The 20,612-nt window shown below is 41.8% G+C and overlaps 1 protein-coding gene across 1 annotated transcript; it reads left to right on the top strand.

The window, feature by feature from the left end:
• The first annotated feature begins 20 nt into the window (after positions 1-20).
• Positions 21-13,236, top strand: slc38a6 (solute carrier family 38 member 6). Its single transcript, XM_084381004.1, has 16 exons — positions 21-297; positions 2,162-2,292; positions 2,399-2,472; positions 3,922-3,974; positions 4,084-4,123; positions 6,113-6,191; positions 8,895-8,980; positions 9,068-9,126; positions 9,211-9,282; positions 9,701-9,757; positions 10,229-10,308; positions 10,423-10,523; positions 10,623-10,747; positions 11,658-11,802; positions 12,147-12,241; positions 12,382-13,236. The coding sequence occupies exons 1-16, from the start codon at positions 205-207 to the stop codon at positions 12,463-12,465; spliced, it is 1,374 nt and encodes a 457-aa protein (XP_084237130.1). The 5' UTR covers positions 21-204; the 3' UTR covers positions 12,466-13,236.
• The last annotated feature ends 7,376 nt before the right edge of the window (positions 13,237-20,612 follow it).

Here is a 20,612-nt window from a genome sequence, read left to right as displayed (position 1 = left end):
CCGGAAAGAAAGTCACATGACCCGAGTGATCAACAACAACAGTCGGCAGCTGATAAGTTGATAAGAGGAGAGTTTAAAATTGATTTTGGAGAAGATGGTATCATAACCCTGCAGCTGTGCGTCGTGACGAGGACCGGAGAGAGAAGTCTGAAGCGGTGGGAGTTTATTTAATTTAGTTTGTGTCCTGAATTTTCCGAAAGAAAAATGAGCATCAGTGGACATACAAACCGAGATTTGTATACTGAATGCGGAGCCGGGGACACCGAGGGAAACGAAAGTACACCTTTATTAGGAAATGTAAGTACTAAATAATAGCAGAATGTCTTTAACAGCTAAGAAACACCGCTTGAGTCTAAATATGTGAGCTTCAGCAGCAGGTAATGACAGACATCACGTGCTTGTCCTGGAAAACTGGTGAGTTTCCTCTCTACTTCTGCCTCTGTCAGCACTTACAGAGACAGTCCACTCTGAAAAAAAAAAAAAAAAAGGAAATAATTGTCATATGCTCTGTGGCTCTGTAGACAGCTTTACACACTAAATTCCTTGATTTCATTTGATTTGAACTTATTTGTTTTTATTGGTATTTTTTTCTATTTCGCCTTTATTGTACAAGAAAGTCCCACCTGGATCAAGATCTCTAATAACAACATATAAAGCATAATATACAATTATCCATAATAATACAGGAGAACAGGTATTCAAGCACAGTGGCCTCTCAAGAAAAACAACAACATGTCTCCTTCACTACATTCCTGGTGTTGTTTTCTTGAGTCAAAAGATCATCAGAACCAGCCTTAAAATGCAAAGTATGAGTCAGTTTTCTGAGGTTTTAGAAAGACAACTCTTCATAAGATTGTTACAATGTCTAAATTCTTAACATAGATACAGAGGACATGACCCTGGTGTCATCAGCTGTAGCTACAGCCCTATCAAAACATGTATTGATGGTGTCATCATCATCAATTCTGATTTTGGTTTTCATCCCAGTAGTAGTGATTTATTCTGTTAGCTCAAAGAGTTTCAGTTCAAAAGGTTTTATTTGATGTATCTGTATCTAAGTCTTTCATTTGAGCATTGAAAATGTCTTTTTATATCAGCTAAGTCTTTATAGGCACTGTTGGTCGTTCTACTATTCATTATCGGTAGAGTAGCTTCAGCATTTGACTGTGAGAGACACAGACATGAAGTCTTTTATTTGGATTAGAAATCAGTATATGGCATTATATAAACAACATGTGCACATTTTGGGTGGATTTTTTCTTTAATTTTTTAACATTAACAAGTGCAGAAGAAGGAAAATGCAGATCCAAGTAGTAATCTGAAATCTGATAGTGTCAGCCAAGCACATAATTAAAGACCCATTGTCATGTAAAAATAATTAATGAATCCACTCAAGTCTGTCAACAACTTATTTAAAATGAATCCTATCACTTATCTGGATCAAACACAAGTCGTAAAAACAGAAAAGGAACTAGGTGAGAGAAGCAGTAATGCATGCTGGGATATGCATCACTGTGACGCCGAACAGGGTTAAACTAGTAGTAAATACATCTCTATGGGTCTCATTTTGCCAGTGCATATTTATTTAAAAGTTAAATTCTCAGTATTTTAAATTCAGTTTAATTTAAATTGCTGCATTATGATTTCACATCACAGCCAGTCTTTATTTATCAGGTTTTATAGTTTACTTGCTGTCTTTTTCAGTACTGTAACCCAGAGTGAATCAGATTCAGCTGCACGCAGGTCAATCCGAGCTTGTTGTGACACTGACACCAGAGTTGCCACTCGTTCTCTCCAGGATATCCCCTATTAGAGAGGTCAAGCAGTTTGGGCAGCTCCCCTTATCCTGAGCTCAGGCAGCTGTCCCACAGCCAGCAGCTCAAATCCCACCCAATACATTCCCATTTCCATTCCCTGAGCCTACATGCCACTGCAGTGTTGTCTCATGACATCCATCATCAGGGCCGGCCAGTTGTTCTTCATACTGTCAGGAGCAATTTTCTTAAAGCTCTTGCAAAAATAATCAGATTTCTTCAGCTCCTTTGTCTTCACACACACATTGTTTACATCTTTATCTAAATGTTATCTCTGCTGTGTGTGTGTGTGTGTGTGTGTGTGTGTGTGTGTGTGTGTGTGTGTGTGTGTGTGTGTTTGTGCGCAGGGATCAATACAGAGCAGGGCCAAAGGAGCCTCCTTCGTCTCCTCTGTGTTTAACCTGATGAATGCCATCATGGGCAGCGGTATACTGGGTCTAGCTTATGCTATGGCTAGTACTGGAATACTTGGTTTTTGGTAAGAATTATCTCATTACGTCTTCTACTGCAGACCTTTTTAATAAATCAGACAGAAAACAACTAAATGTACACTAACTTCTACTCTGTTTACCTTTCCTCTTCAGCATCCTGTTGATAGTAGTGTCCAGCCTGGCAGCTTACTCCATACATCTCCTCCTGAAGCTATGTGACCAAACAGGTGAGAGATTAACATTGGGTACACAGTCTAACTATAGATAAGCACATCCCTGTGAGTTTATCCATCCAGATTTTTCACCCACACCCCTAACTGCCCCCCTAACTTGAGGTATGATTAGGTCATTGTTCAGGGAAGCGAGCTGATATGTTATCTAAAAGCTACTTTGTCTCCTTGTTTTTTTGTCTTTATTTACTTCCTAGTTGTTATTGAATCAGGTGATGTTTAAATGTTTTTTAAAAGGGGTCAAATAAGATAAAAAGAGATAATAGTGGGTTGTTATCTATCAATTAGCACCCTGATAAAGTTGGAAGTTTCCTGAGTTTGGGGACATCCTATCCAGTACCAGTGCTTATGTGTGTGAAGCCTTTTATGGGTCCAAAGTCTGACACATTTCCCCAAATGATGTGACTTGAGTCAGCACGGCTTTGGGCACAAGCTTTAAAATAAAAAAATAAAAAATAAATCTGGGGATGTGGAGTTTGAAAGAAGTGAGTTTACCGGACCTCCATAGCCTGTATCTCATCTTTGCTTAACAGCTGGAGGTTAAAATAGCTGAGCATAACACACCCACATCTCTGACCAAACTGTCAGCAGTTGAGTTGCATTTTGGGTAATGTAGGTGTCAGGTTTTTTTACAAGAAAGAAGAGTGCATGGAATAAAGAAGATAACAATTTTGGTTCTGCTGCTTAAATTTTGATCCATCATGAATCCAAAAATGTTATAGACGAGCAATGCTAAACCAGTGGAGTACTGATTAATAATACACAATATAATTAACAAACAAAAAATGATGTAATATGATAAATAAAGCTTATACTTTTTTTGATCCATGCAGGTAAATGCAGGTCAATGCAAATGCAATTTTATTTTAATTTTTATAGCCCAAAATCACAATCACATTGCCTTTCTGGGCTTTACCTTCCATATTATTCCATATTTAACATTAGCTCCATGTTTATGAGCAACATGAAAGTGATGAACACATTAATTGAAGATTTATTAATTAGTTGTCAATTTGCAACACACGATTGTATTAATGACATGTCTATTGTAACTCCATAAACTTCATAGAAACGCACGTAAAGAAACTATACAGACCAATTAATAAATAAAAATCAGAAAGTCAGAAAAATAAACTATACATAGTGGAGTGTTGAGGATGAGTTCAGGAGCTTCACAGCCTGAGCAATGAAGCTGCTCTGTAGTCTGGTTGTATGGTTGAATTATAGTAATTATAATCCAACAAAATTAAAGAATATACATGATTCTTTTACTTTTGGTACTTGCAATATGTTTTCAAGCTAATACTTCTGTACTTTTACTTCAGTAAAGTTTTGAATGCATGACTTTTACTTGTAACAGAGTATTTCTACACTGTGATGTTGCTACTTTTGCTTCAGTACAAGATCTAAGTGCTTCTTCCACCTCTGTCGATTTGACTCTCACAGGTATCAATTCATATGAAGACCTCGGAGGGAAAGCCTTGCAAAAACCAGGAAAAGTAAGTTGTCTCTTCTATGAGTGCGTCAAAAAAGGAATTCACTTCATTATGTCTTCAACATGACCAGGAGACGTATACACACTGACCACCTTTTCAAAATTCTCTTCAGGTCCTGGTTGGAATTGCTATTATCATCCAAAATATTGGTGGTAAGTCAGCTCCTGTTTATCTGTACATTTCCATACATTATTTCTGACATGTTGGACATAAACTGATTTTGTGGCTTTCTTAGAAGCAGAGTGGTGAAGAGGGTGCAGAGTGCTGCAGGGTCAGACTCTGGCCAGTCTATTTTGGAGGCAGATAGTGCCTCCTACTGGTGATCAGAAGCCCCTGTGCTTAGGTTTACTCCCTCCCTTCTGCAAGGCTATTATCTAGATTCCCTGATAACCTTTGACCATGTAGCCGCTGTCCTCTCGGCCCCCCTCCCCTGAGCCTGAAACCTGACTTCTCGTCTAATTGATCACTGATGGTAAACCCACCCAGTGTTCAGTAACCTAATGGGACCCCCTCCCTTTACTTCCTCCACTCTTCTCTCTCTCTTACTACCATTTCCATCCGTCCCTCAGACAGTGGAGAGCTGAGGTGATCGCTCCTCTGCAGTCATTAGTGGCACAGCTGAGTGGATTATTGCCGTGCCCTCTGGTATGTTTGTGGTTTTCCCAGCATGGGGCAGTATGTGCGAGAGTGTGAGAGCCAGCACTCCAGCCTGCATCTGTCTACACCCCGGGCCCCTTTTATAAGAGTGCAATTAGCCTCACTCTGGGTAAACATTCATCTGCACTGCCAAAGCCTGATGGGCCAATTGACCTTAATTACTGACCAGCCCAGGGCTCTCACAGCCTGCCTCTCCCCTCTCTCTTAATGAAATGAAAGTGGCTCTGTCTTATGTTGAACACACTCTCCCACTGTTCGCCGACCACACGCAGAAGGTTTACATCAAGTTTCCATCAAGTTCCCAATAAATTTTTACATGCATGCTTATTATTAGAATGTGTTTTCCTACCACTTGGGCAATAACAATCCCTTTTCTTCACTCAAGGGCCTTTTTTTGTGTAGAGATGTAAGTATTATCCCAGCAGGAATTCCCATGAAAGTGTTGTCGTGCTTTCAGTAACCATTTGCATGAAACTAAACCATTGCGTCATGCCTGTTGTGTGATCCCTGTCAGTGTGTCGGTATGGGTTTGCGTGATTGAAAGTTTTTATGGTTCATTTAAATTGTTGGATGGACTTTTGCAGGGAAACATTTTGGCTAAAACACTAAAGCGACCTCTTATTGACAGATTTTAGTGCTTATAAATGGCATTAGTTTTTCACAGAGTGAGTGTCCTTGCGTCTGTGTGGGCTGGAGCGTTATTGGAGGAATTTTCTTTCATAAACAAAGACAGGATCTGAGGGATTATGGTCTAGGCTTATTTAACGGCGAGTGCAAGCGCTTCCCCCGGGGCAATAAGGTCCCAGCTAACTCTGGCTCTGCCTCACTTCACAATTTTAAATCCCTTAACATTCCCTCCCTTTATGACTGACCACACACTGCATCCCAGTCCCAGCGTCTTCTCCACCTGGTGCAATCTCCATCTCCCCTTTCCTATTTTCTTCCTGGTGTTTTTGTGTGTCGGCGTGACCCTCAGGAAGTGACCCCGATCCCCTCTCTGATTGGCTGTCCGTGAAAGGATGTTGGAGCCCGTCGGAGGCTGATAATATCCTGTTTCCTCATGAGGTGGAGCAGGGGGAGAAATACCTGGATTAGCGTCAGAGATCATTATTGTTAGCATTCCTCCCCCCTCTCACTTCTTCATCCCGGCTGCTACTCCTGGTCTCCAGCAGTTGGTAGATCTGCATAATGTCTGCTCCTCTGCACCGAGGGCTTTGCTAGTGATCCCCCTTGAGCTGCCTGCCCCACCCATCTGCATTAACTCAGAGCCGCGGTACCCCCCACCCCCCACCCCCACCCTGCCTTCCATTTCCTTGCGCTGGAAATTGTACACACCCCTCACACGGCGATTAAGTATTGCTTGTGGCAACATGCAGTCATCTGTTGTGTTTATGATTTGGTCATTTGGTGTGATTGTGTGCTTTTTTTGTTTATTAAATTTATAAAACACACATTTTCTGACCTCTTCTCCTCTTTTCCCTCAGCTATGTCGTCCTATTTGTTCATCTTGAAGTCGGAGCTTCCTGCAGCCATCAACAGCTTCTTGAATGAAGACGGCACAGGGTGGGTATATACATACTTTAGGGATGCACCCCAGGGCTGATTCACTGATGTTTGAAATAACAATTTGGCTGATGCAGCTGATGCATTGTAAATTGATGTGACACATCATATAAACATTGGCCAATGCTATTGATAAATGTCATCTTATTTGCAGATAGGTTAATAGTAACTGCCAGATGGTTTGTTTCACAAAACAATCTGGGAAGGCACCGCTAGAAACCATTTGGGGAAAAGGGCAGGCACTTTCAGAAAATAAGTGTTTGGACAAACCATTTGTCAATCACTAACTTCAACCAATCAGATCAACAGTTAGAGCGCTACTAACAGTGGAGCCAGTTGGTAAATCAAACTTATATCGAAGCCTGTTGAGAGAAGAACAAAAGCATCTTTCCCATCGAGAAAAGCCTCCAGTGGCGGTCTCTGCGAAGGGAAACTACATTGCTACATTTACTGCAGACTCAGTTATGTTACTGTGGCTCACTAGTGAACAGGAGCTAACTGGTAGCTGATGTCATTGAAATTACATAGTTGTGTATACTGTGATATATTGAAGGGGGCAAACCATATTTTTCCCAGGATGGAGGGGTCACGTCCCCGCTGCCCCTCTGTGATTTAAACCTATGGTCACACCTAGACCGTCTGCCAATAGTTCCTCATAGGAAGCTGATTGGTTTGAACCACTGTATGCTCGGCCACGAGCGCATAGCTTGAAGCCTGGCAAGATGGATTTGCGAGATCTCATGTTCTTGTGAATCCAGCTGCCACATCAGGTAAGGCCGACGTTTGGCCGATAAATCAGTGCATCACTAACAGCACTGTGAGCTCCTTCTCTAGCCAATAAGGACATTTGGTTCAAAATCCGTCACAGCTGTGGGTAAAACCAAGCCATTCTTTTAGATTAGCTGACCTAAGATAACAAATGAGTCATCCCTTTTCCCATGATTCTGTAGATTATACCTTTGGCCCTCAAATAAGTCAAATTTGACACTTATGCACCACAAAGTTGCTCAAACTGTAGTGCAATGAGGAACGTATGAATAATGCGCTGGAAGAAGACCTCTCACCAAACCACAGTGCACTACTAATACTTTGTCTATGAGCGATTGGAGGGGAACTCATGCTCTGTGTTGCATAGCCAGAAGCATGCCCAGAGGAAATGTATTTATGATGGAGAGCCATTCGTCACCCGTCATCGGCAGCCTGCGTCTTTCATAGGCCTACGTGGACGAGCCTGCACAGAGAAGTCCCCCGCCAAGAATGTAACTTCTATCACTTTATTATTGGCCACACTGGTTTAAAGCGAGAGTTGTAGCTGCTTTCAGCCCAATCCGTCAACATCTGAATCTTCCACACACAGCTGCTTTGTATTAGTGCTCTCCTTTCACCCCCCAAATCTCTCGCACATGTTCCCCCGGAATCAGACTGATACAAGGGGATATCAGTTTTGCCATTCTAATTACAGCTCACTGCCGAGGGAAACAAAACATTTCTGTTAATGAGTGGCTTTGGGATGTTAACAGACACATACTCAATTCCATCAAAGCCTGAATAAATGAGTTGTTTTATATTAAAACGCGTTTCTTTTTTCTGGCTCATTTATCATAATACAGCAGAGCGAAAACACAGTCGTGCTCAATCTTTTGGCCTCCGTCTGTGTTAATGGACTGTATGTCCTGTTTCTCTCGTCGTGTTTCAGTTCAGTAACGAGGCCAAAGACATAGGCAGCTGTGGATCGGCTAGATTTATGCTGATCTTCGACACTATGAGGAGATTGACTCATTGGCAGTCAAACTCCAACCTTAACTGAGATCTATCCTGCGTCTCGTTATAGCGTGAAATGTTCCACATTTCATGGGTTGTCTTGGTATCCTGCGCCTTTACAGTAAGCCTCAAGTCAGATCCTAGTGGTGGTGGAGATTTTTTCTTTTACACCCCTGCCTCTGCATAATGCTCTGTAAAAGTGGAGGAGAGGGTTAGTTAAGCTGCGGTCGAGTGCTTAAGCTAAACATAGGTTAGAGTAGAAGTGATTGGACAAGAGAGAGTTGGGGGGTCAGAGCAGAGGTCTCCCTGACATCCAGTTACAGGGCAGAAACGGTGTAGACGCAGAGACAAATCCATCAGCGCCTATGGTAACGCCACAGCTGTGAAACTGCCAAAAAGGGGTCAGTGGGTGTTGATGTGGTCAGAGCAGGTGCTGCTGACTGTGGGAGCCCCATAAAGAGTGGTGGAGCCAGTCCCTCATGACCCCACGCTGCGGTCCAACATGCAGCAGCGCCAGGCAGCACCCTTCCCACCCGACCCCGACCCCAGCGGAGCCGACATGCCTTCCACATGTGTCACCTCGAACACCGCCCCTCCTCCACCTCCTCGTCGTCCTCCTCCTGTAGCTCCCCAATCCCGAATAAACCGCCAAGGCTGTCCCTCAGCAAAGGAAAATATTATTCCCCCTCTCCAAAAATCCGGCAAATGAAATGTGGTTTCAAATGACAGAGCGACACAACGTTTGCATGTGAATTACATAATTGTTATGGTTTGCAAGAGCTAAAGCCCTTAATTCGTACCACATGATGAATCTGTCGCTCTGTATTTGAGCACGAAATGGAGACAAATTTCTAGAGCCGGACCATTTTTAAGGCACTGAAGATTTATTTTGGCCTGATTCATCTTTGGTCTCATAATAACTAATCTCCACTTCTTTTCCAGAAATGCCTGGTATGAAGATGGCAGGTTGCTTCTGATCATAGTCACAGTTGGTATTGTTCTACCTCTGTCCATGTTGCCTAAAATTGGTAAGAACGTAATTCAAGTTGCATCTTGATTGGCTGCCCTGGCTGCTTTGAGTTGTTTCTCACCTGCTCTGTCTCTAACCCTTACAGGTTTCCTGGGCTACACCAGCAGTATTGCCTCCCTCTTTGTAGTGTACTTTGTAGTTGTGGTGAGTTTTACTATACCCCTTCAAAATCTTTTTTTTTTTTTTCAATCTTTTCTGTTGTTGACATTTTGTGTTTCTCCTCTCCAGGTTGTGATCAAGAAATGGTCCATCCCCTGCCCACTGCCTCTCAATGTGACAACATTTACCACTGCCGTCCAGGTAACAACCCCAATTTCCTTCTATACATAAGATACCATAAGTCTGGCGTAGGTAGTCTAACCGGACGGTCATGGCTGCAGGATTATGAGGAAAACCCATGAGAGTTGACTGATTGTGTCGACTCTGGCTGATGAGGACCAGAGAAGGCTGCAGGGAGCTGGTGACTGGTGCCAGTCCTGAGGGGAAGGAAGTTCAGATGACCTTGCATCAGTCTGGAAATGACCTCTGGCCTTTTGGAATTAAACAAACTGTAGTATAGCTTCAGACCCGGCATGGTTTACTTAGATGGTTGTTTTCCTTTCAGCTCCACAGCCAGCCAATGAAATCCAGCTTTTTTTGTTTGTCCAGTTTTCAGCAGCACTGCAGAAGCCATCCCACAGGAATAACACACCTCTCTCCTCTCTCCTTGTTTCTCCAGATATCAAATTCCTCTGACTCAGAATGTACAGCCAAACTCTTTATCATCTCCAGGAAGGTACGTGTATATGAATCCAGTCTTTTTCCTCTATGCTGTACATGCAAAATGTGTGAGGTGGCAAGTGAGAAGCTGTTGAAAGTAGTGTGTGACTCTGGTGACAAGTCACACTCTTTACCTATGAAGGTTTGGCTGTGTACGTAAGGAACTGGAGTGCACTGTGCAGCTGCCACTCACATGTATGTCACACTTAAAGGCCATATGCACATGTGGCATGCAGAATTACACGTAGCACATGTTCGGTCCAGTTGTTTAAACACAGCTTGACAATGTTTTGTGAGTAGATTCTCTTACAGAGAATTTAATAATATATATTCACACCTGAACTTTGCATCGTCCCAATCTGCAGTCCAGATGGTAATTACTGCTACACAAACCATACCTTGACCCACCTGCCCCTTAACTCCCGTGTAACCGTGTAAGCTGATAATTTGTTAATGACGGCTGTGCTCTGACTGATGGTTGTTGCAGAGTGCCTTCGCCATCCCCACCATGGCCTTCTCCTTTCTGTGCCACACGGCTATCCTGCCGATCTACTGTGAACTGGACCGGTGAGCCCTGCAGCCTCTCAGCTTTACTTTAACTGTGAAATTTAAGTCATTGAATCTTTTGTCTATCAGCTATATAAACATTACTCTCCTTGAATGTGCCCTTGTATCTTTCAGACCTACTAAGAAAAGGATGCAGAACGTTACAAATGTCAGTATTGGCCTGAGCTTCCTGCTTTACGTCATTTCTGCGCTGTTTGGTTACCTCACTTTTTATGGTAAGCCTGCACTGACACATTTTACTGAAGCTGCGTCTCCAAACCATGTCCTGTCTGTTATGACCGCATCCTCAATCTGTGCTTGTCTCCTGCTCATAGCTCATGTGGACTCTGAGCTGATGCTTGGTTACGACACGTACATGCCTCGGGACATCATGGTGATGACGGTTCGATTGGCTATCCTGCTCTCGGTGTTGCTGACGGTGCCGCTCATTCAATTCCCTGTGAGTAGAACGACCGAAGAATCTTATTTTAACCATTAGGGACAGTATAAATAACGAATGGCGCTTTCTGGGTTTGAAAACCTTAAACTTGCATTATTTCTAAAGGCCAACAAGGGGGCAACTCCTCTGGTTTCAAAAAGAAGAAGTGATTGTATGTAAGCTTATGAGAAAATGACCCTAGTTCTCCCTTGATTTATTACACCAGTAAACAGTTTCTTGATGAGTTTATCATCTCAATCGTTAGTTTGAAGTCTTCTTCGACGCAGCTTGACATTTTTTCTGCAACTTAAGGTCCTGATTATAGTAAAATAAACGATAAAGCACGGGTGTGCTTGTCCTCTGGTTCTCAGTCAGATCCAATGAAGATATCCTCCCCAGTTCAACCCTCTCGTCCAAATATGGTCACTTCTGGCTTTAAGAAAACAAGATGGTGGCAGCCATAATGCAAAAACTAGAGGCTTTAAAACATTTATAATTGTAATTTCAATAGAGTGTGATTACTTTTCTTTATGATGCTGCATTGCATACTAAAGCTCCTGTTAGTAAGATAGTAATACTGACCCTATGGGATTGTAGGTCGCATCGGCTGCCATCCTAAAGCATCAGCTGATGCTTGACAAGTTGGGGAAACCCAAAGTGTCAATATTTGAGGAATCGGGAATGGGACTCATAAATCCACTATCTTACTAACAGGAGCTTTAAATGCATGTCAGCACATATACTCAGTTCCTCTTTTACAACTGGAAAAAAAAAACCTCTTTCACAACTGCTACTGTTGATCCTACTACTTCCTTCAAGTCCAAACACCAGCGCTCCAGTTTCCACCTTTCTCTTGAGACATCAGCTCAGAGTCATTAACACCTTCTGAGAGTATGTTTGTTTGAATGAGCTTTGTTTGTGTGTACTACAGGCCCGTAAGTCTGCGATGTTGCTGCTGTGTGAAGGACGTCCCTTCTCCTGGCTGATCCACATCTTTATAACTCTAACAATCCTGGGTGTGGTGCTGATGTTGGCCATCTTTGTGCCGGATATCAGAAATGTCTTTGGAGTCGTTGGTATGTGATCGTTTTGAAATACTCGAAAAAAGCTTTTTGTTTTGCTAAATGTTATTGTCATTGTTAATTATCTAATTATTCTACTTTTTATTTTATGTACACAGTTTTGCTTAACATTGACCTCTGAATATAATGATCCATTTTCAACAACAGCAGACATAAAAGCAGCCAAGATCTCAGCCAAGATGTCAATAATAATTATTGATCGTGGGGGCTAAAATCACAGTATCTGCCTCTACATAATTAATGATGCAGTCCTGCTCAAACAGTTTATGAAGCTGCTATTATCAGGCACGCAGTTTGTTGTCTGTGCAAATCAAGTGATTTTTTTGTCTCTGTCGCAGGATCCACAACATCCAGCTCCCTGTTGTTTGTTTTCCCCGGCATTTTCTACCTCAAAATCAGCAGCGAACCCCTCAGATCCTTTGACTCCATTGGGGTAACTACACAAATATATGAAATGCTGTTAAATTCAAGCAACAAAAGCATTTTGAGCCCACTCTACTACTACAGTGCTTTTATTTATTTATTTTTACTAATAATGATGCCAACTGTGTTGTTTATGCTCTGTGTCTCTAGGCTATATTCCTGATGGTGTTTGGTTTAATTATGGGACTCAGCAGCCTCATTCTCATTGTCATCGAGTGGGTACAGAGCTCCTAACCCTCTCCGGCCCCTCTTCCAAATCAAGCACAAGAGCAAAGAAAGGGAAACGCGTGCCAAAGAAGCTGAATACTGTATCAGACAGGTGCTAATCAGCATAACCTCCGGCAGATTTTATTTGGTAAAGTTGTTCTCAACACTCGTCTTGTGCTTTTTTCCTGTTCTTTCTCAACTACAAATATAGATCAGACATGTGGTCTAAAAGAAAACAAGTACTTTTTTATGTTCAACTTTCTTCACACAGTCATTCAGGGCAATCTTTTTTTTCTTTTTTTTAAAAAAAAGATATGCAAGGCTTTTGCCAAGCAAGTTGCCCTTTTCCTTTTAAGTTTATTTTATGTACTTTTTTTCTTAAATATTTACTTGTATTGTTCTCTGTAGATGATCATGCACCTTATGTAAATCTGCATTTGAAAATGCTGTGGACCATGTCTTAACCGTAAATGTGTCACGTTTACTGCTTTCTCTGATTTTGTTTATGGCTTTTTTGGGATGTTATGGCACACTTTATTGTTTTTTTAAAGCTTATTTTTATTGTTTAATTTATGTATTGATTTACCACAGTCCAAACCTCAGGTGTTTCTGCTGCTACTTGTATTCTTTAGCTTTAATGAATGTGACAAATACAGCTGGGTCCATATTTTTAAACTGATTATTTTTTGTTTGGACCAGTTAATTACAGTGTACTCCATGTGGTTATAATGTAAAATAATATAATTTTATTCTTCATATGACTGGCGTTTAATAAAAGGGAAATTGTTTATGTACTGACATTTCAGTTTGCTCATTTAACCACTAACATGTCTTTATCAGTGTTGTGGAAAGCCCATCAGTCTAACATGTCACATTCATGGCTGTGTGTTTGATTGGCAGGCACAGTATTGACACGGAGACCTGCTCCTCAGTGTTGTGCTGTGAGTTCAGCCTGTAGCTAATGAAAGCCACATGCTCGGTACGTTTCTAATCATGATGCTGTTTAGATTGTCTTCATGCTGCCTCTGGAACCTACAGGCACCCGACTGCTGCTTTTAATCGAAAGGAATTAGGCAGACCAGCCCCATCGTCCCTGCAGAAAGCAGTGGCTGCCCGCTCTTCACGCCCCCTCAAGGGAGGTTCCCCAGTGCAGGAAATATCCCTGACCTCCATCCTCCACTCTGAAAGACACTCCCATAAAGAAAGTGAATCACAGCTACTACATAACACTGAATAAACTGTATATCTAGTAGGCAGTGGTGGAGGAAGTACTCAAATAATTTACTTAAAGATATAATATGTAAGAATTCTGCATTAAGATGTCGTAAACGTCTAGACCTTTGTTGAGTTGTGTACTTACATTATCCCCAATGTTTCCAACAATATTCAAACCCAGAGAAATCTACAAGTTTACTCAAGGTAAACAGTGAGTTTGATTCGGTTGGTTGTCACTACTTCCTCAGGGAAGCCAACAAATGAGACTATTATTGAGTGAATAAAATTTAAAAACATTACATCGTCCATGAACGTGTGCCTGAGTCACAACAGATAGATTTTCATCAGCACGAGCAAGACCTTACACATGCGAGGTTGATCACATCACACATAAAATGGAAAGACGAACTTCTTGAGTAAATGCACTGCAGTTACTTAGAGGGGTAGGTGTGACGTAGTTGTTTAGCACTTCCATTGACCATCATCAGCCGTCTGTCACCATATTTTTCGAAACACAAGCTCTTCAAGGAATTTAAACGACCTGACCTCTATACATGGGTTCCTATGTGAACTAAACCCATTTTCAACACAAGATTACCACCTAGTGTCAGACCGTGTTCACAGCAGCCCAGTTCCTCCTCATTTCATTGACATTCCTATCCTGGTTTATGAAAGCCTAACTAGCAAGAGATAACCAGATGCTCCAATTTTCTACCACTTTTATCGTGTGTTGGAAAGCACGTTAACACAGACCAGAGCTGTTTTTATGGAGGTCTGACTGGGGTATGTGTCCTCAGCCCAGGGTGGGAGTGTTTTTGTTTAGTTAAACTCACTCACACCCTGGGACCATGTCCAGCAGTATGACAACACCATCTCCCAGGGTTAAAGGATGGAATGAGGCGGAGGAACGATGGTGGGCTGAAATTAATCCCCTGTTGGCAGCCTCTGCTCTCGTATTATTTTAAGAGGTGTCGGCTGTGTTCTTTGAAAATTATTTTTTGTTGTTGAAGATTAGGGTTTTTGGATAACAGCTGGGTCTGATCCCAATGTTGCTACCCTTGACCTTTGACACAGCTGGACAGCTTATTGTTTGATAGCACTGCCTTCATGGATTAGATCTGTTTGCCAACTAGAGGTACATGAACCCTATAGGTACTACTGCAGTGGCCAAGATTTACAGCGAAACAAAATTAACATCAATCAAGTCAATTAAATATATATATAATATGTAGAAAGTCTATATATTCAAATAGGCTGAAAGTAAACAGCCATAGTATTACAAACGTGATAATGATCTTTTACCAGTTTAGCTTAGGCCTACTTGAAAACTAGTGAGCAAACAAACGGCAGTCGAGTAGATCATCTGCAGAAAGGACCCAGCAGTCTTAACTGTTCAGCTTGACTTTGCAGTGAGGTCATTTCAGCCCCCTCCAAATCACTACTGGCAGAAAGCAGAGCCAATTCAGTATTTCTACTTCCTCTTCCTGTTTGTGTTTCCACAACATTATCAGCGTGCCTTCACAGGTAGTGGACGTCAGAAACTGCTGCAGAGCTGAGAACATGCACATCTGCTTTCTGTTTACCCGCATAATCTTGTTCAACAGGCATTCCTGGCTGAAAGGTGCTTCAAGGGTCTTTTCACATAAGCCTTTTAATGCCGGTTGGCATGATGAGTGGTTTTCCTTTTTAGTCATGGTGGCGGACTGCAACTCAGCAAGGGCCATCGATACGCAAGTGTCATCACTGATGAAGTGCTCTCCACCTAATTTTTTTCCTGTCCTTCCAGTCCCTCCGTTCCCTCCATCACTCCCTGCTGCTTTTCTGCTCTGAATCAATTTCCACGCTCTATCAGAAAACATGCTCTTTATGTCACAGGGAGAACATTCCTGGCTCTGAGGACTCTTTTGAGACAGCAGATGTTCTGGCCAAAGTCAAATTTACTCTTTTTACACTCAAATTTCTTCATGCTTTTTGTGAAATCGTAGATTATAGGCCCACTTCCTAGTAGGGAACTATCAGATAGCAAAGCATAAGGTCATTGTTTGTAACAGGAAGGAAGGAGCATTATCTCATATAACAACAGCTCAGCAGGCTGTGCTTATCCTCAGTGGTCTTTATGTGAGACATCATGTGTTTTAACATCGTGATCTGCTTCTGCTGTTTAGCCAATGTGCCTGATGCTCCATGCTACACGTGTATGGACAGGTGACGTCCATCTATTGTGGATGTTAAGAGGACCACAGGCTGCACAAAGCTGTCTTCCACCAAAAATACTGAAAATGTAACCATTGTGTGCAGCAAATATGTTGCTGTCTTGAATAGACACTCCTTAAACAGCATGTCAGAGGGAGAATTGCTGGACACACTCATCACCTTTCAGTCGAAAGTCAGGGCCAACACAAAAGCAGCAACACAATGACATAAAATAGACTTGACTCCAAAATTGCTGTCACCACAGTCACCGAGACATAATAATACGTGGAGAGATTTTATATTGTCAGTGCAGAAATCAAGGTCAAAAGTGTAATAACTCTTTGGTTAACAATGTTTTATTGCAGCGCTCTGTTGTTTTGGCAGATGATGTGCAGGGTTGAGAGGTGGGAGGGCTACTCGTGGAGGCCCAGTGGTCAGCGGCGCAGTATGAGGTTCAGTCTGTATTTTTGGGGTGGTGAGCTGGGGTGAGCTTGTCTGTGCGATCCCATCAGCCCTGGGCTGAGCTCTTAATGCGGCCCTGACGCCTTGCTGGCGCAGGGGCCACGCTGCCTCACATCTGGAGCCAATTACCCTGGAGGAGCTGTGACAGAGCCCCCCACCACCACCCTCTCCGCTCTGCTCCGCTGTCCAACACAGCCTCGACCACTCTCACAGTTACATTCCACCACTTTTCACAACACCACTCTTTATTTTTGTCGTCTTTTCTCCCCTGCCCTACAACAAACACATCCTCTTTATTGAGTTTTAACAAATTTGTTGTGGTTGTGACTTAGAGAGTTAAGACATTAAAGGATAAGTTCACCAAAAAAATTCAAATTCAGCCATTATCCACTCAACGCCATGCGGGTGGAGAGTCAGGTGAAGTTTCATAGTCCTTCCTGAACAACTAAAGTACCTGGGGACTTCATACAGTGTGTCTGGTGTACAGCCAAAACCACAAAATAAAGTTCACCATTGTCATGTACGCAGCCCCTTCGGCTGAAAAACGGGTGTAAATAGGGTCTTTAAAAATCAGTTTGGAATCTCAGGGTTTCTGGAGACTTGGATCACGCTGGACAAGGTGTATGAAGCCATTTTATGTTTTTTTTAGTTGTTTTTTTACACTTAAAACCAGTTTTAGACCAACTTTTAGAAAGGTGAATGCTGCAATGCTGTTTTTCTGTGCATCTCCAGAAACGTTTTGTGGACTATGAAACTTCACCTGACCTTCCTTCTGCATGGGGCTGAGAAGATGACTGAAAACTGAATTTTCATTTTTGGGTGAATCCTTTAATCACAGTGTCCCCTGTCCTCTCTCTTTCCTACTAAAGGCTAAAAAACAATAACAAAAAATTATTAGTTTATCCAAAACGTGACCACTGCTGGTAGAAGTTCTGCTGAATAGTGCCATCGTAAGTCATGTTTTCCTGTGGTGGAGCACTGGCAGTAAACACCACTTGTGAATAAAGCACATTTAGTACCAAATCAGCTTTTACAGGTGTGATTTATGGAGTGCCTCTGCTTCCACACAGGAGAGCCCCAGGGATGTATGTGTATGTATGCATGTATGAGTGTGTGTTGACTGTGTGTAGGTCTCTATACCTGAGGAGAGGTTGTGACTGTAGGATGGGGGTTAGCTCTGTGGAGGCGTGTTGGGGGTGTATACTGGCCCCGCAGGATTTCTCTCACCGGGGTCAAAAGAGTTGGGAACGGGCTTCGCCATAACTGGGCCATACTCCCCTTTCCCCTGCTGCCCTGTTTGGCACTAATGCTATGGTTCATTAGCCGCAGCTATAGGGTGTACCTGGGCATGGAGCCAGAGGATTGAGCTGTCCTGGGTTACACGGACATAAATTGGAGCGCAGACTGTGAAGTGAATGTGGAAACTCTACAGGTGGCTGAAATTAAGTCGATACAGAGAATCAGTCTGCTCTGAAATATGGGAGGCTTTTGGTAGCTGGCCTTTTGTGCAATAAAATTTTGGCATATTGAGGAGACACATCAGAAGTAATGTATGTGTGTGTGCACGTGTCTCTGTGTGTACATGTACACATGAAGCCCACAAGTCTGTGTTCTCAGTAAGGTGACTCAAGTCATGTGAAGTTGCACACTTCTCCCATGGGTGCATAATTCAAGATTTGGCCGTGACAACCACTTACAGGGAGAAAGTTATAGGCTGGAATGAGGAGGATGGGATGCAGGGCAAAGAGCCACAGAGTTTGACGGACCGAGGGAGAAAAAGAGAGGTGGACCGAAGGTAGAACAAAGAAACAAAACAAATCATCCTGGACCGTAAAAATGCCAGCTCTGGCTCTGGGCTAAGAGGAAGTAAAATATACAGATTTTTAAAGCTGCTTCTTCATGAGAGAGAGAGGCAATCAGAGGAAGAGGAGGGGGGAGGTGAGGAGAAAAAATATTACTGTAGCAGTCTTATTCTGCCCTCTGCTGGACAATTTTAATAAAATATCTCTTAATACTTTTATTGAGCTTCTGTGAGCAGAGGTACACTAACTCCTCACAACTTATGACCTCTGAGCACAAAAACAACATTAAAATACTTTGACTCTAAAGTGTTGTGAACAAAAACATGCGTGCTTACAATTTTTTGGTCAATCCGATCTGCAGCATAAATGTAGTAATAAAAGCACTGCTAATATCTGTGAGTTTACTCACCATTAAGCCGCTATCTGCTTGCCTCATCATTACGACCTTCTCTGCTCAGTAAGGTCATGTCTGAGATGTTGTTTACAAGACAGTCTGTATCCCAGGGATGTGTAAGATGAGGGGACCCCGGCTCTTTATTTATAACAGCTGGAGCAGAGAGATGTGGAGCGCTGACATTTGGCAGAGTGGGGTGAGAGGTCAAGTCTAACACCAATAAAGTGGAGACTTTGATCGTGGCATTTATGGATGGAGCAGGCACAGCACCCTCACAGAGAGAGAGAGAGAGAGAGACAGACAGACAGAGAGAGAGAGGGAGGGAGAGAGAGAGGGAGAGAGAGAGAGACAGAGAGAGAGAGGGAGAGAGAGAGAGAGAGAGAGAGAGAGAGAATGGCATTTAAAGAAGAAAAAAGAAAGGGCAAGTAAAGAAAGAAGGGAGTTCATTTCAGATGTTTACTTTCACTTCAGCATTCACTTTTCATTAGCAACTGGAATTTTTTTGTTATATTGTTTTTTAATTGGTCTATTAAGTGTACCAAACCAAACAAGATACTTGTTTTGACGTCAAAACCCCAAAAACTCCATTTACAATGACAAAATAGACAAAAGCTGTAACTCCTGACATCTCAGAGGCTGGAACTAACTAACGCTGAGCATTTTTGCTTGATAAATGACTTAAACAATGCTTTTCTGATGACTAATTGATTAATTTAAGTCATCGTGTCTGTGCAAATGAAGAGTTGTTGCATCATATGACATCACAATGAGAATCTGGCTGCGGCTAAATTTGGGCCAGGATTTCAGAAATACTGATGTCTGAATGCACATCTTCCCAGTGCCGCCCACTGATGCACCGCTTTTAGAACTAAACTCATTGCTTTAATTACTTAAGTTAATAAATAACAAAAATGTAATTAAACCCTTTTCCCTGAAACTTCTCTCTTGTTATGTCTATATTGGTCTATGTACCTCTGTCTGTTATTTTATATTACTTTATTTTTCTCTATTTTTTTAAAATCTTATTTTATATTATACGATTATATAAATCTTATCTATATTTGAACCATTTGTTCTTACATCTGTTTCTCTTTTTTGAGTCACCCAACATTATGGAAGGACACCAGATCGCTGGCGTATTCATTTAGGTTGTCCCATCTGCGGCCTTGAGACAGCTACTAAATGGACCTGTTATTATAACAGATGCTGTTCAACAGATTGCATTGACAGGTATTTTATTTCCTGTTACACCACTGGGGTGATGACAGAAACCTGACTGTGCATGATGGTAAACAAACATGCATTCCTGAGCTGTTTTGGGAAAATCTGGTACCACTCTCTAATAAGGCACCCATTATAAAGGGTTGTTAATTTGAAAGGGTTAATCAGTGGTAAATAAAACATTTATCAGTGCTTTGCAGATCACCAATAGGATTTTTGGGTTGCCAGGTTGTGAAAACTACCCTCACCGATATTCCATTAATAAATGCTCATGCATTGTAATAAATCATTCTGGGGTGAGAAACACCAGATCCTTTTATTATATTATATTATATCTTATTATATTACTGTGTATTATTATAATATTATATATTGTATTATATTATTATAAAAATAACAGCACTTAAAACCCACCATGAGTAACTTGCGTAAAACTAATTTATGCATTTTGGTTCTTTCTTTCTTTCTTTCTTTCTTTCTTTCTTTCTTTCTTTGCTGTAGAACAATGGTGTTAAGGTTTATATTACATATTCATATTATATTATATCATATGCTATTACATTATATTATATTACATTATATTTAATATTTTTTAAAGTGCTGTTATTATTATAAAAATAACAGCACTTAAAGTACACACTGAAGTTTTTTTCTTTTCAAAATTTAGAAAAAAAGAAAAGGAAAAAACCCGTCGTGATCATGCCATGGTGTTCAGGTTAATGGCCACTAGAGGGAGGCATTTCCCCACTCAGGACAGGTGAGCCTTCGCAACACCTTCAGTGAACACACTGATGCATCACGGTTACTATAGTACCAGGCTCCTCTTCCTTAAGCGAGAACTACAAATTCCACCACGTGACACAGCAACCCTTCAGTGACAGGTCGGG

This window comes from Pagrus pagrus (genome assembly GCF_965226575.1).
Source record: "Pagrus pagrus genome assembly, chromosome: 18".
In the NCBI taxonomy this organism is placed as follows: Eukaryota; Metazoa; Chordata; class Actinopteri; order Spariformes; family Sparidae; genus Pagrus; species Pagrus pagrus.
Note: the sequence above shows the minus strand (reverse complement) of the source record. Positions and strands in the feature narration are given on the sequence as shown.